Source organism: Exserohilum turcica (assembly GCF_000359705.1).
Source record: "Exserohilum turcica Et28A unplaced genomic scaffold SETTUscaffold_10, whole genome shotgun sequence".
Lineage (NCBI taxonomy): Eukaryota > Fungi > Ascomycota > Dothideomycetes > Pleosporales > Pleosporaceae > Exserohilum > Exserohilum turcicum.
This window is the reverse complement of record NW_007359915.1, coordinates 1,958,784-1,970,287: the sequence shown is the minus strand read 5'-3', so window position 1 is coordinate 1,970,287 and position 11,504 is coordinate 1,958,784. Positions and strand designations below refer to the sequence as shown.

At 50.5% G+C, this 11,504-nt stretch overlaps 4 protein-coding genes across 4 annotated transcripts; 1 reads left to right on the top strand and 3 right to left on the bottom strand.

Annotated features, from left to right (window-relative positions):
* Positions 1–1,131: 1,131 nt before the first annotated feature.
* On the bottom strand, positions 1,132–2,574 carry SETTUDRAFT_166963 (uncharacterized protein). Its single transcript, XM_008023598.1, has 2 exons — positions 2,413–2,574; positions 1,132–2,348 (listed from the first exon to the last, which is right to left on the bottom strand). Exons 1-2 carry the CDS (start codon positions 2,484–2,486, stop codon positions 1,460–1,462), a joined length of 963 nt encoding a protein of 320 aa, XP_008021789.1. The 5' UTR covers positions 2,487–2,574; the 3' UTR covers positions 1,132–1,459.
* A 1,096-nt stretch (positions 2,575–3,670) lies between these two features.
* On the bottom strand, positions 3,671–4,994 carry SETTUDRAFT_145416 (uncharacterized protein; the record flags this gene model as incomplete). The annotated part of the gene is made up of 4 exons (XM_008023597.1): positions 3,671–4,184; positions 4,238–4,766; positions 4,833–4,861; positions 4,950–4,994. The coding sequence occupies 4 exons, from the start codon at positions 4,992–4,994 to the stop codon at positions 3,897–3,899; spliced, it is 891 nt and encodes a 296-aa protein (XP_008021788.1). The 3' UTR covers positions 3,671–3,896.
* Positions 4,995–5,977: 983 nt separating this feature from the next.
* Positions 5,978–7,038, top strand: SETTUDRAFT_166961 (uncharacterized protein). The gene has a single exon (XM_008023596.1). It carries the CDS (start codon positions 6,044–6,046, stop codon positions 6,662–6,664), a length of 621 nt encoding a protein of 206 aa, XP_008021787.1. The 5' UTR covers positions 5,978–6,043; the 3' UTR covers positions 6,665–7,038.
* Positions 7,039–7,784: 746 nt separating this feature from the next.
* Positions 7,785–9,580, bottom strand: SETTUDRAFT_25251 (uncharacterized protein; the record flags this gene model as incomplete). The annotated part of the gene is made up of 6 exons (XM_008023062.1): positions 7,785–8,209; positions 8,259–8,927; positions 8,976–9,015; positions 9,112–9,200; positions 9,249–9,285; positions 9,332–9,580. The coding sequence occupies 6 exons, from the start codon at positions 9,578–9,580 to the stop codon at positions 7,785–7,787; spliced, it is 1,509 nt and encodes a 502-aa protein (XP_008021253.1).
* Between the last annotated feature and the right edge of the window lie 1,924 nt (positions 9,581–11,504).

The following is an 11,504-nucleotide window of genomic DNA, read 5'->3' as shown; positions in this document are numbered from 1 at the left end:
GCATAAATATAGAGAAAGAGCCATCCAGGAAAACAAGCATACCTACTCTGCTAGATTTCCCCTTGCTTACCCTAAGGCAATCCAAATCCCAAGAGGTACACCAAGGGAAATCTCTAGCGCCTTCTTCTCTCTCAAGCTAGGCCACGGATACTTTAACGCCTATCTAGAGAGAGTGAAAAAGAGAAACTTAAACCTCTGCGATTGTGGGAGAGTACAGACACCAGATCACCTTCTCCTATACTGCTGGCACTACAACACAGAAAGGCAAGCGCTAAAAGCAACTCTTCGCGAGAACTACCTAACAATCCAACTACTCCTCCACACTAGCAAAGGCAGAGAGGCTACTTTAGCTTTTATTGCTAAAACTAGAGTAGGGACTAGAGGCTGGCATCTAGGCCAAGAATAAGATAACTAAAAATAAGCGAGAACAGAGAGACACTACCTAAAACCAATAATAACTAACAAACTTTCTTAAGTTACTTTCCTTAGCCCTAAAAGAGCTCGCTGGAAGACAGCCCTGCTGTCTAACATCTCTTCCTGTTTACTAAACTGCTCTTCAGCAACTGGAGTCCGCTTTAAGCGCAGCTAGAAGCGACTAAACCGCAGCACAATAGCAGTACTATACAGAGAACACTCTCACTTTAAACAAATTGTACCTAGAACGGCCTCTGGCCAAAGTCTTACATAGTCACTGACTGCAGATAGACTCTAATGGAATAATAATAATAATAATACACATGTTGGTCTTGACACGTTAACGTGGTGATGTCTCTCGGGCTCTTGGCATGTTTCTTGGCATTTGAGATAATTATGCCTTCTTGTATACTGAGGCTGATACAAAAGCACAAACATACAGGATAATAGTATGGCTGGGGTTATAGTGTGCCTGACGATATGGCGCCTGAAGTTGCCTGAAATGGTATAAGGTCACACATTCCATTGTATCGCACTATCTTTTATTGAGCAAAGTTATTCAACAACCCGGGAATAATTCCTGTGCGTCTAATTCCCCGCATTTCGTGATACTAACCTCTGACAAAAAATCAGGTGTTTTCTCTGACTCGGGCTGTGAACACGCATGTGCCGTTCAAAGGTCTTAGATCCAAACTTGACCACATTTCTGCTAGAGCGCCTTAGTCCATGGTCGATTAAGACCGTGTATCCATGTTTCGTAAAAACAGACATGCGTATCAAGACCTAACTCTTTATCTAGAGTATCTCCCACTATTGTTACAATCCACATGCACTTCCCATGCCACAAGGTCTGTTCGTTCTGTCTCGCACGCACATGTCAGAACTGTTCACTTGGCTAGGTCTAAAGCTGCTAATTGATGGAACAACAAGTTCTGAATTTCTGTCGAGGTTGATGAAACAGTTCGTGTATTAAAGGGTCTATCAAGGCGGATGAGCATAAAGCATACTGGATACAGAACAAGAAAGAATAGAATAAGTATACGTACTACCCAACCCACCCTTCTTTCCCCATGATCTCTCTAGTCCATGCATCTAGCCTTTCCGCAAGTTCCGCATCCTTGGCCGGACCACTCACCCACCCTGGCTCCCCGCAACGTTTGAAAATCTCCATGTAGCCCCCACTCTCCGCGGCCTTCATTTCTTGACTCGCTACACAGAACAAACTCGTGTAGGAGCCCTTGTCGGGGGAATACATTAGACCCATCATGCGCAAGACGGACAAAATAATCGGCATGGCAAAGCCTGAGGAACTGACTCCATCGGCGAGATTTGTCTCCACGAGGCCTGGATGAATGCATGATGACCAGATTTCGGCGGCGTTGTTGCGGGCGCTGGGGGAGCCAGGCCCGTACTTGGCATGTAGAGTTTTGGTTTGGAGGATGTTGGCTAGTTTGCTCTGGCCGTAGCGGGCCCATACGCTACCGTCCTTGTTGGCTGTGTCGTCAAAGTTGATGCCGCCCTTGGGTGCACCCAGGTGGCCTGACGAGCTGAGGTTGGCGATACGCACGCTTCCCGGTGGCAGTGTTTTGGCGGTTTGGAGCATCAGTGGAAGTAGGTGTTCTGTAAGCACCCAGTGAGCCAGGTAGTTGGTCTGCCATTGTGCTTCGTGGCCGTCTTTGGTCATCTCAAACGGCGTTGCCATGATGCCTGCGTTGTTGACCAGGCCGTGCAGCGCTGTCTCGAGCGTGAGGAAGTGCTTTGCAGCCGCGACGACGGTGCTGAGGTCCATAAGGTCAACCTGAAGGAGGTCGACTTGGGCTTCAGGATGCATTTTCTTGATTCTGGCAATGGCGTCGGTGCCCTTTTTCGGGTTCCGAGCGCACATGTACACATGGGCGCCATGTCTGGCAAGATGTGCTACTGTGTAGTAGCCGCTGAGCGTAGTATGGTGTGATTAGCGGAATGAAGCTTGTTGCTAGAGTTGAGAGCATGGCTTACATGCCAGCATTCCCTCCTGTGACTATGAATACCTTGCCCTTCAGATCAGGGAGAGAGTCAGGGTGGAAGGTCATGTTCAAGGCGATAGCTACCGTCTACACGCAGAGGTGGGTCGAGTGCGATACCTACTTGCATCTTAAATGTCGAAATGCTACCTCAGCGCCATATGTTTTGTAAACTACACCGTACGATGTTGTGACCAATGGCTGAATTCGAATTCAGTTAACTATACATAAGCAAAGTATAGTGCGAGCGGAATTCCGCTGGGCAGTGCTGACAGCCGAGTCACCCAGCCACAACAATGCTGCGCTTGGCCATACAGGGTCATGATCCTGTGCAAAAAGCGCCACCACACCAGGATAACCCACCCAAGCAAGACACAGCCACAACTCGTCTTCTCGAATGGTTCCATGTCACGCGTAGTTCTTGGACATGCATGTTGTACCACACATGGCCAGGCTTAACCCGGCCAATGGACCGTTTACGTTTGTTCGCCGCGGAACACTGGATTATTGTCAAAAGGTTTGGTAGCCAGCCAACCCATGGATTGGCTTGCAGCCTTAGTGTGTAGCCCCGTTGCAGCTGAAGCGTGCTCAGCTCATCTTTCCAGAATCTTCGCTTACTTGATTGACGACTAGCATACAGATGTGCTTTCAGGTCAAGATATCCCAGATATGCTGCAAATATGTGTGGCTAATCTATCGGTATTAGTTCAGAGCAGGGTCTTTACGAACAAGGCTTCATCCATCGCTTGCCAAGCTAGATACTCATGTATGAATCGATGCTGCGAAAGTGTTAAGCTGTCATACTCAGTATTCAATTGCGGCAAGGATAGAATGTGAGGCGGAGCAGGGCTGAGGAAAGAATGAGCACATGGCCTGAATAGCATGCCGGGTTAATTCAATTGTTACCTGCTTGAGGCTGTGTCAGGCTGGAGCCTGATCGTTCTAGACATTGATGCACGCTAATAGCAGTGCAGTCGTTTAGCTAAGCGGCAAGGCTGAATGATGAAAAGATTCTGATGCATGTCACCACACCTACGAGATGAAAAAAAAACTATAACACACACGTGGCATAGCCAGGCTGGGTTGGGTCTTGACAGCCGCAGGGAGTGCATGCCAAGGTGCTAACCCTTTCCAGGACGACAGGCAGCCATGATCACGTCGACTGCCAACACATCCTTTCTCGGGTTTGTATTGCTTTTCGAAGAAGCCTTTGCTGAAAGTCAATAGAATCATATGCGGAACATGGATGGTATGCATGGCATGCATTGCGATGTACATGTAGTCAGAGGAAGAGACACGGCTATCTATGTGGTCACATGACTATGATCATGTGACCAATTCAGGTATCGGATGTTTTTGGCCTGCGTGGGTACAAGGTACCGAATCGTGATCCAGATGCAGTTCCTGGCCTCAGCAAAGCCTCTTGATATTAATCCTGATATGAAAGTGAGTCATTCGTCACAGTTCCAGATGTATATGTCAGCCCCTCGCCCACTCATTCTCCACAGACGGCTGCTGCTCGCGTCCAACGTTTGCCGGAAAAGCCGGGTGGCTTCCCTGCTCAATCGCACGGCTGGGCGCATGTCCATCTTCTTCGGCCTCTTCTTCGACGCGATCCGAGTAGCGATTGTATGCAGGAATAAAGTCAATTGCACGTCGGGGCTCTGCATCCCCGTTCCTCTCATCAGCAATCATGCGAGAGAGACGAGCCGGGGCAACCCTGTGCAGCCACGAGTTCTTTTGAATAGGGATGGCGATGATGGAAAACTGCCGAGCATGTAAGCAAAGCCCTTGTCTTGTGGAAGCCTATTGACACAGACCTGCCAGATAAAGACCATGGCCACGACAGTCATAAATAACCCTGCCATCTTCTGCTCTTCGGCCTTCCACGCGCCCAGGCAACCGCTTGTTCTGCCGTTGTACGTGGTTTCACATGCATGGGCATTGTGGGTGCGGTCTGGAAAAGGCCATGCCATGTCACGTGAATTGGCGAGGCCGCAGCAATTGAAGGCATCCTGGATCTGGCGGATGGCAGTGGCATCCTTGTGCCTGAAGAGTCTCTGCCAGCGCTCTCGCAGGCCGCAGTCTATCGTGGATGACGGAGCGACATGGGTGGCTGATAGAGTGATGACGACGGTCGAGTAGATGAAGATGAGCGTGTTGGCAACGATGACGAGGGGCGGGCGCTGGATCTCGCCGCGCGACAGCTGGTGGCGACGCTCGTGGCGACGCGTCAGGTCATAGCCAAGTTCAAGCAGCAGACCAGAGACTATTGGCAGCGCTGTGGTAAAGGCCGTCAGCGTGTCGGAGATGGGTATGGAACGGGCGTTCGCGCGGGATGCCGCGTAGCTGAGGGTTGTTCGTGTTAGCGTCCAGCTACTAGCATAACAACGGGCGGATGTTGGGAGGCGTTACCCCGCGAGGGCTGTTGCGACAAGGAGATACTAGGGTAGTGGTAGGGTCAGTCTTGGTGTGGTGAGCGAGTGGGGAACACGTGGGCCCAGTCTGGCCTGGCCTGGCCGTCCGTCTTACTAGAAGGCTAACACATGTGATGACTTGTTTGCGCGTGTACGTCATCCTCGGCCGAATGTTGGCAGTATGATGGATAGCAGGATGGGTTGTTGAGAGGCTTGCAGAGGCCGTGGCAGCAAGGGCGAGTCCGGCACAGAGCGAGGGGGGAAAGGGGGAGAGGAGAGGGGAGAGGAGAGGAGAGAGAGGGGGCAGACCATGGCCATGGAGGCCTCTGGGTACTCTGGGTACTACAAGGTTGCCTAAGGGCCGAACAAGGGACAGGCATGTGTGCCTGTTTGGTGGGTGCAAACCATAACAATCATACAAGCCCATACACATGGATGGACAGATACAGCCATACTGTAGCTGTAGGCCGCGGAGCAGCTGGCCACAGCCAAAAACACACGGCTGGCCTGTGACAGGCGGATGACGCACAGATGTAGCGTTACCATCGGGCGACGAGGCGCTGCATACGGCGGGCTGCAGCTGGCGGCGGCGTATCACCCTCGGCCAGGTGGTGATGGCGGCCATGGGGCAGTGAATGGTGGTGTGTGGGGAGAGGGACACGTGCGCCGCCATTGGCCCGCAAGCGTGCTAGCGTCCCGTTGGCCGGCTCCCACGCCTTCTCCTGGTCTCGATCTCTCGATGCAAATGTCTGCCCTTGCGACGTCATGCCGACATCTCCATCGCCCACGCCCCCTCCATCCACTCACAGCACCAGCCATCGCCAGCCTCTCCATCGCTGCACAGCACCTCTCCCGCATCTCGACCGTTGTTGCTGCTGCCCGAGCCCGCCGCCGCCGTGCCAGCTCGTGTGACCCGCCCAGGCGCCCTCTGGTCTCAAAGCGAACGACCACACCATGCCCGCCATCCACCATGCTCGCCCTCCTGGATCCCCATGCCTAGCGGCCTCTGCGCCCACACGCGCGGGGTCGCTTTTTTGAATCCGCCCTTAGCTGCCACATGAGTCCGCACCAGATATATCTACATGTGCCTGTCCGGCCCCGAGCCGCCTGCTTTGCCCAAAGCCCCCCCCCCAAAGCCCCCCCAAAGCCAAGTTCTTTCTCACAGTCTGGCCTGGCCCCAGCCCTGCCATCCCGTCACACCTGGTCGACATGCTCCTGTTTTCATCCCCACGATGTGACGCCCTGCTGGCCCATGGGTCGGCCAAACAAACCGCCTCCATCTCTAAGCGACTCTCGCTCCCCTTTTGGTCCACCACTCCTGCCTCGACCCCCCTATTACCACGTACCCCCAAACCCACGTCTTCGCCGCCCTCGCCACCACGCAGAGAGAAGCAGCCGCTCCAGCAGACTGCACTGCTTACCATGTCTCACCATGCCGACGCCTCGCGCTCAGCAACCTTTGCCCCCACGCTGGGCTGCATTCCAGAAGTCTTCGAGTACGACCCTCTCGACGCCAGGCACCGCCCGGCCTCGCTCAACGACGCCCCAGAGACGCCAGACGCCTTCTTGCCCGAGGCTTCAATTGCAAGTCCCCCTGCCCTCACCAGAGCAACTTCCTGGCCCGCAATCATCCAGCCACCGTCCCGGAGAGCCGCCTCCACACTTGCCGTATCCAAGGCCCTGCGCAGAATTCTAGAGGCTGACCGAGCCCGACGCCGGCGCATCATGAAAGCCTACCTGAAAGCAATCGTTTTCCTCCGCTACCTCTGGCACGCGCACGAGCGCTACGGACATCTCATGGCCACCACGGGCATGTACATGCAACGGTAATGGCCATCAAGCAAAAGTTGGACTTCTGGGCGTTATCGGTAATTCAGGCACGCGCGGAAATGAGGTTTAACGAATGTATATGATTGAACGGTTGGCGGCATGCCAAGTGCCGAGGTTGCATGGTTGGGCGTTTTTGCAGTTTGAATCTTGGTTGGGCACCCACTTATCCGCCTGAGCATTGTAACCAAGGCGCGACTTTTTCTTGCTCTATTACATACCCCCCCACATTGTAACTCTACCTCTCATTTTTACCCCTGGCGCACTGTATGAATCACTTTCATTGTTGATGACCATACAGCTGTTTCAGCATCCATGGCACCGAGTGTGAAAATGCGGCCCTGCGCATTTGTTCCCACTTGTACTAAGTGCCTCACCACACTAAAAAAAAACAAGTAATGAACAGATCAGCATTCTGACCCTATCCGCACATCCTGCTGCATATCGGTAAAAAAAACAAAGTATTAACTAATATGGCTAATCCCAACTCAACCCCCACTTCTACCCGCCCATCCCAAGCCCAGCCTGCTGGGTCACCCAGGGGTCAAACACCTCAATGGGGTCCCCCCGGTGCACCCACCATAGGTAAGCTTGATGGGCACAGTGTGCAGGTTGAAGTGGAGCTTTCAAGCGAGAATAAACAGACGTTGGCTTGGTGGAGGGGGAGGTGGTGACCACCTCAATCTATTCTACCTGCCGAGCATGTAATTCATAATAGTCTCCTATATATTCACGAATCCGATAGGTGGTAGAAGCCTATTTGTTATATTGATGCATTATTCGTCAGAGATACCCTCTTCTATTTGCGACAAAAAAATCAAACAGTCCTCTCTATTGGTGGAATGTTTTCTTTTTCGCTTTCACATAACATTATGCAGTTATGAATTCTTGGCATATTCTCTCTACGACATGATATAAATCTCCTCTACGCTTTGAAAAAGCATCTAGTGTGACTTCCTGGCAGTCTGAGTGCTGAAAACTCATTTATCTGTTTGTTGTATTGTTTTACAAACAAAACTGAATTCCTATCACGACTCCAGCTCGAATCCAACACCACCATTCGAATTGTAGATGTCTACTGCGTCTATGCAGAACCAGAAAAAGCCGTTTCCTAAGCCTTCTTTCATGCCTGGCTCTTCACTCTCCTAATCATCAGAGGCTTATCCCTTGGTTCCATAACAACATTACCATGCTCAACCATCTTATACCTAGCTTCTAAACCTGTGACACCTCCAGGCATCTTGATATCGTACTTCTCAATCAGTCTGGCAAGGATAATCTTGAGTAAATTATGCGCGTAGAATCTGCCAGGACACACATGGTTGTCATAGCCCCATCGAAACTCGGTTTCATTAGCAATCAGCCATCGATGCTGCGGCTTGTCCTTTTGTGCGCTGCTTTCGCGCAGGTTGTAGTGTCGGAAGCCGTCAAAGGCATCGTACTTGGAGTCCGTGATAAGTGGGTTTATTATCACAATGGGCACGCCAGCAGGTAGGTACTGTCCGTTGGACAGAGTGTAGCCCTTGCGAACCCGGCGGAAATAAGGTTCTGCTCTGTTTTTAGCTATGCTCCACCAGTAAACAAGAGAGAGACATACCTATGATGACGGGGAAATGCATGCCGACTTCCTTGAAATAACTATCCATCTTGCTAAACTCCTTCATTGAACTGACGGGAATGGATCCGTCGCTATTCAAAGTGTTTCGAATCTCTTCTCGGAGCGGCTCAACATACTCGGGAGTGACGGCTAGCGTATGCAGGATGGCAATCAATGTCTGCATGGATGCATTGATGGTCCCCAGGATAAGAAGGATTTGCGCGGCCGTGCAGTCCTCCAGTGTGTCCTTTTGCCTGTCAGTTCGATTGAGAAGCCATTGCATCATGTCTTCCGGTGGAACCCAATCTGGATCTTTGCTCTTGGCCTCTCGCTCTTCAATCACACGCTTAACGTAATTTCTCAGATTTCTTCTCGTCTCAAGAAGGCGCTTCACCGCCGGGAGTCGGGGCGCTAGAAAGGGTCTAAGCCACACTCGTGTTTCTTTGATCGCTTTGGTAGCTTCGCCTAGGTGCACAGTGAAGTTTTGGGTACAGTCCAGATAACCTGGTTCGTTGGCAACACTGTCGCCAATGAAGAGGTGAGCTGACACTTTGGCAATAATGTCCAAAGCGGTTTTTGAGACATTAATCTCTGTCCACTCATTGTGAGATGGGAGGTATGTGTCCAGCGCTGCATCTACCTCATTGCAAATATTTGAGGTGATTTTCGCTGCTTTTGTTAGGAATTGTGTAGAAACTGCGGAATCGTTCTTCTTACTTAGCTTGGGGGTAAGATCTCTCTTGATTGTATCGACAACCTGGGGTAAAATTCAATATCTACATAAGTGTAGGTCTCTTCTAAGCCCTGAAAGCATGTTAGCCTCGAAGTGACTTGGATTGAATAAATCACATACTTTGGAAAACATGTCGTAGAAAGACAAAACATCCTCAGGAGCCTTTCGAAGTTCAGACAACATGGAGATAGGAAGGACGATTTGCATCTCTAAAACAGTTTAGCAGGCGAACCATGGCACTAGAACGTTTGGCGTACCATCTAGAGTCTGCATTCTATACGCTACTCCTCTGAACTAGTGATGCGTTAGTGAAATTCGACCTTGCATCCCAGTAGACTACCTTCTCGTGGCCATCTTTGTAGAGCGCTTTTGCTCCAGCGAGAAACTTTGCTCGCCGCTGTTCGCCGCTCAGATGCTCTAGAATGAGTGGAAATTTCTCCAGCTGCGACTTGTATCTGAAGCGTGGCAGGTATACGGAAACTGCGACAACGAAAGCGGCAAACAATACTGAGACTGGAATGTGTCGCAGCAAGGCAAAACTGGGAAGGACCAACTCGATTGTCTTCGGGTCGAGAGTATCGGAATCCATCGTTGAGCTGCACCGATGTTACAGAACAGTGAGCACAATTGTCGCGTTGGAATTATTCGACAGTGCAGAGTTACCAAGAGCAAAGATAGTTTGAATAAAAAAGAGCGCCCAGCGTCCGGTGGAGACGCACGAGAACTCTTCAGACTGGCGTAACCGCACTCGTAATGATCAATGTGAGATAAGTTTTCGAACTCTATCTGTTCAGTTGCTATCCCTGGGTGTTTCGGGCATCTCTTGCCCGGCTAGCCCAGTATGCTAGGCTGCAATAAGAGCTATAGTCTAGAGAACAAAGCATACGTGTCTAGCTTTCTGACATTGCGTGATTATCGGTAAGTTTTCGTGACGCTTACGTGCATCGTGACGTTGACGTGCACGAAAAGGTAGAAACTACTCGTGGCAATGATGTTTACCACCGAAAAGTGCACCAGGAATCTTCGGATGTTACATGGAGATAGCTAACTAGGGTTTCTGCAACCATGCAGAGGTTTAGGGACCGATCGATCGATCATATGCAGTCCGGGTTCCTATCCTTGTCCACGCTGCAATTAGTTCCTGGTGCTGGGTAGAGCATTGCGCATTAAGAGATGACTTCACAGTTTCACTCTTATCAGTAAGACAATATAGAAGACTGACAGGTAGAAATGATATTGAATGCTGTAGTGAAAGTTTCCTTTCGTGTCCCGATCAGGCTCTTGTTTTTTTTTTCATCTTTGATTCAAGCCAAGGCAGTAGTGTCGATAGAGTTAATATACAGGCGTACAACGGCGTTTTGTCGGACAGCGCGCGCTCATGTTATGTTCTGCTGTTATGAGTTTCCCGATCTTGTGCAGGAGTCTAATTTGAGCCTCCCAAGCACGCATGTCTTTCGTAGGGAAAACCCTTGACCGGATCCCACACGCCGCAACAAACGCGTCTAATACCTTTTAGACTTTGTCGGCGCATTACTCATGGGTTGAATGCGGGGTACTTCGGCTATGGATCCACTTTCTGGTGGGCCATAGGGGCCGGGGTAGAATCATTGCGGTGACACCATAGGCGTAGATTGAGAAGCGGATTGTGTACCCGACTACATCCGTGCAGAAGTCGTGTAAATTATATTGCAGAACACTTTGCCGCTCACGGAAGTGGGAAAGTCGGAAATGGAGAGCAGCAAAATTGCCGACTAAGCCGCTTCACCTGCTGTGCGCGCGCTGGCTGGTTGTTCTCTATTTCCGACTTTCCCAGTTCCGTGAGAGTTTGCGCGTTTGCGTAAACCCGGGATCTATAGGCCCCTATAATGACTCGACATAAGATCAGTTAGTCACCCCAACTTCGAGTTTTCTGGAAACCGCTAGGAAAGCACGCTATCTAGGAGAACCGACCACGAGGAATCGACTAACAGCACTTTCAACACCTGCAGCTAAGGCGCTAGCGCGCAGTAGGGAGAAGAAGGAGGCCTTCCTTCGTTATCTCACGCCTGTGAGAATTTTCTCACAGAGCTTGGGCTCTAATGCCAAGACTAGAGGGGCTGATAGGAACGCAGGAGCTTATTGAAGCTTAAATTCAGCAAGAAACACAGACATATCAAAACAATAAAAATAACAAAAAAAGACTAGCCTCAAAGGACCTTAGAGGCACAAGAAAACGACTAATGGATAATAATCCAGAAATCGAGATGGCTGAGGAGGCCTCTACGCCGTGCCCTAACAGGCAACTAGAAGAACCGCCTAGGCCTACCCATACTAGGACAAGAAGCAATTTTTCTCCATTTATTGGAGCAGTGCCAAGATACCCTACAGTAGGGAAAACACCAAAGGCAACCTCTATTGAGGAAGCCTTAGAGATTGCTAGAAACCTAGTAATCCAAGCAGCTAACCTAGCTAAGAACAACCCTACTAGGTAAACTAGTTTACTAGACCTTGTAGAAGTCTTTAGAGACTTTACA

What these genes read in the sequence shown, in the direction of transcription:
- SETTUDRAFT_166963 (XM_008023598.1), bottom strand. Translation starts at nt 2,486, where the DNA reads ATGACCTTCCACCCTGACTCTCTCCCTGATCTGAAGGGCAAGGTATTC. An exon ending in ACAGGAGGGAATGCTGGCAT is followed by an intron (nt 2,349 to 2,412) that starts GTAAGCCATGCT and finishes TACTACGCTCAG; the next exon opens with CGGCTACTACACAGTAGCAC.
- SETTUDRAFT_166961 (XM_008023596.1), top strand. Translation starts at nt 6,044, where the DNA reads ATGCTCCTGTTTTCATCCCCACGATGTGACGCCCTGCTGGCCCATGGG.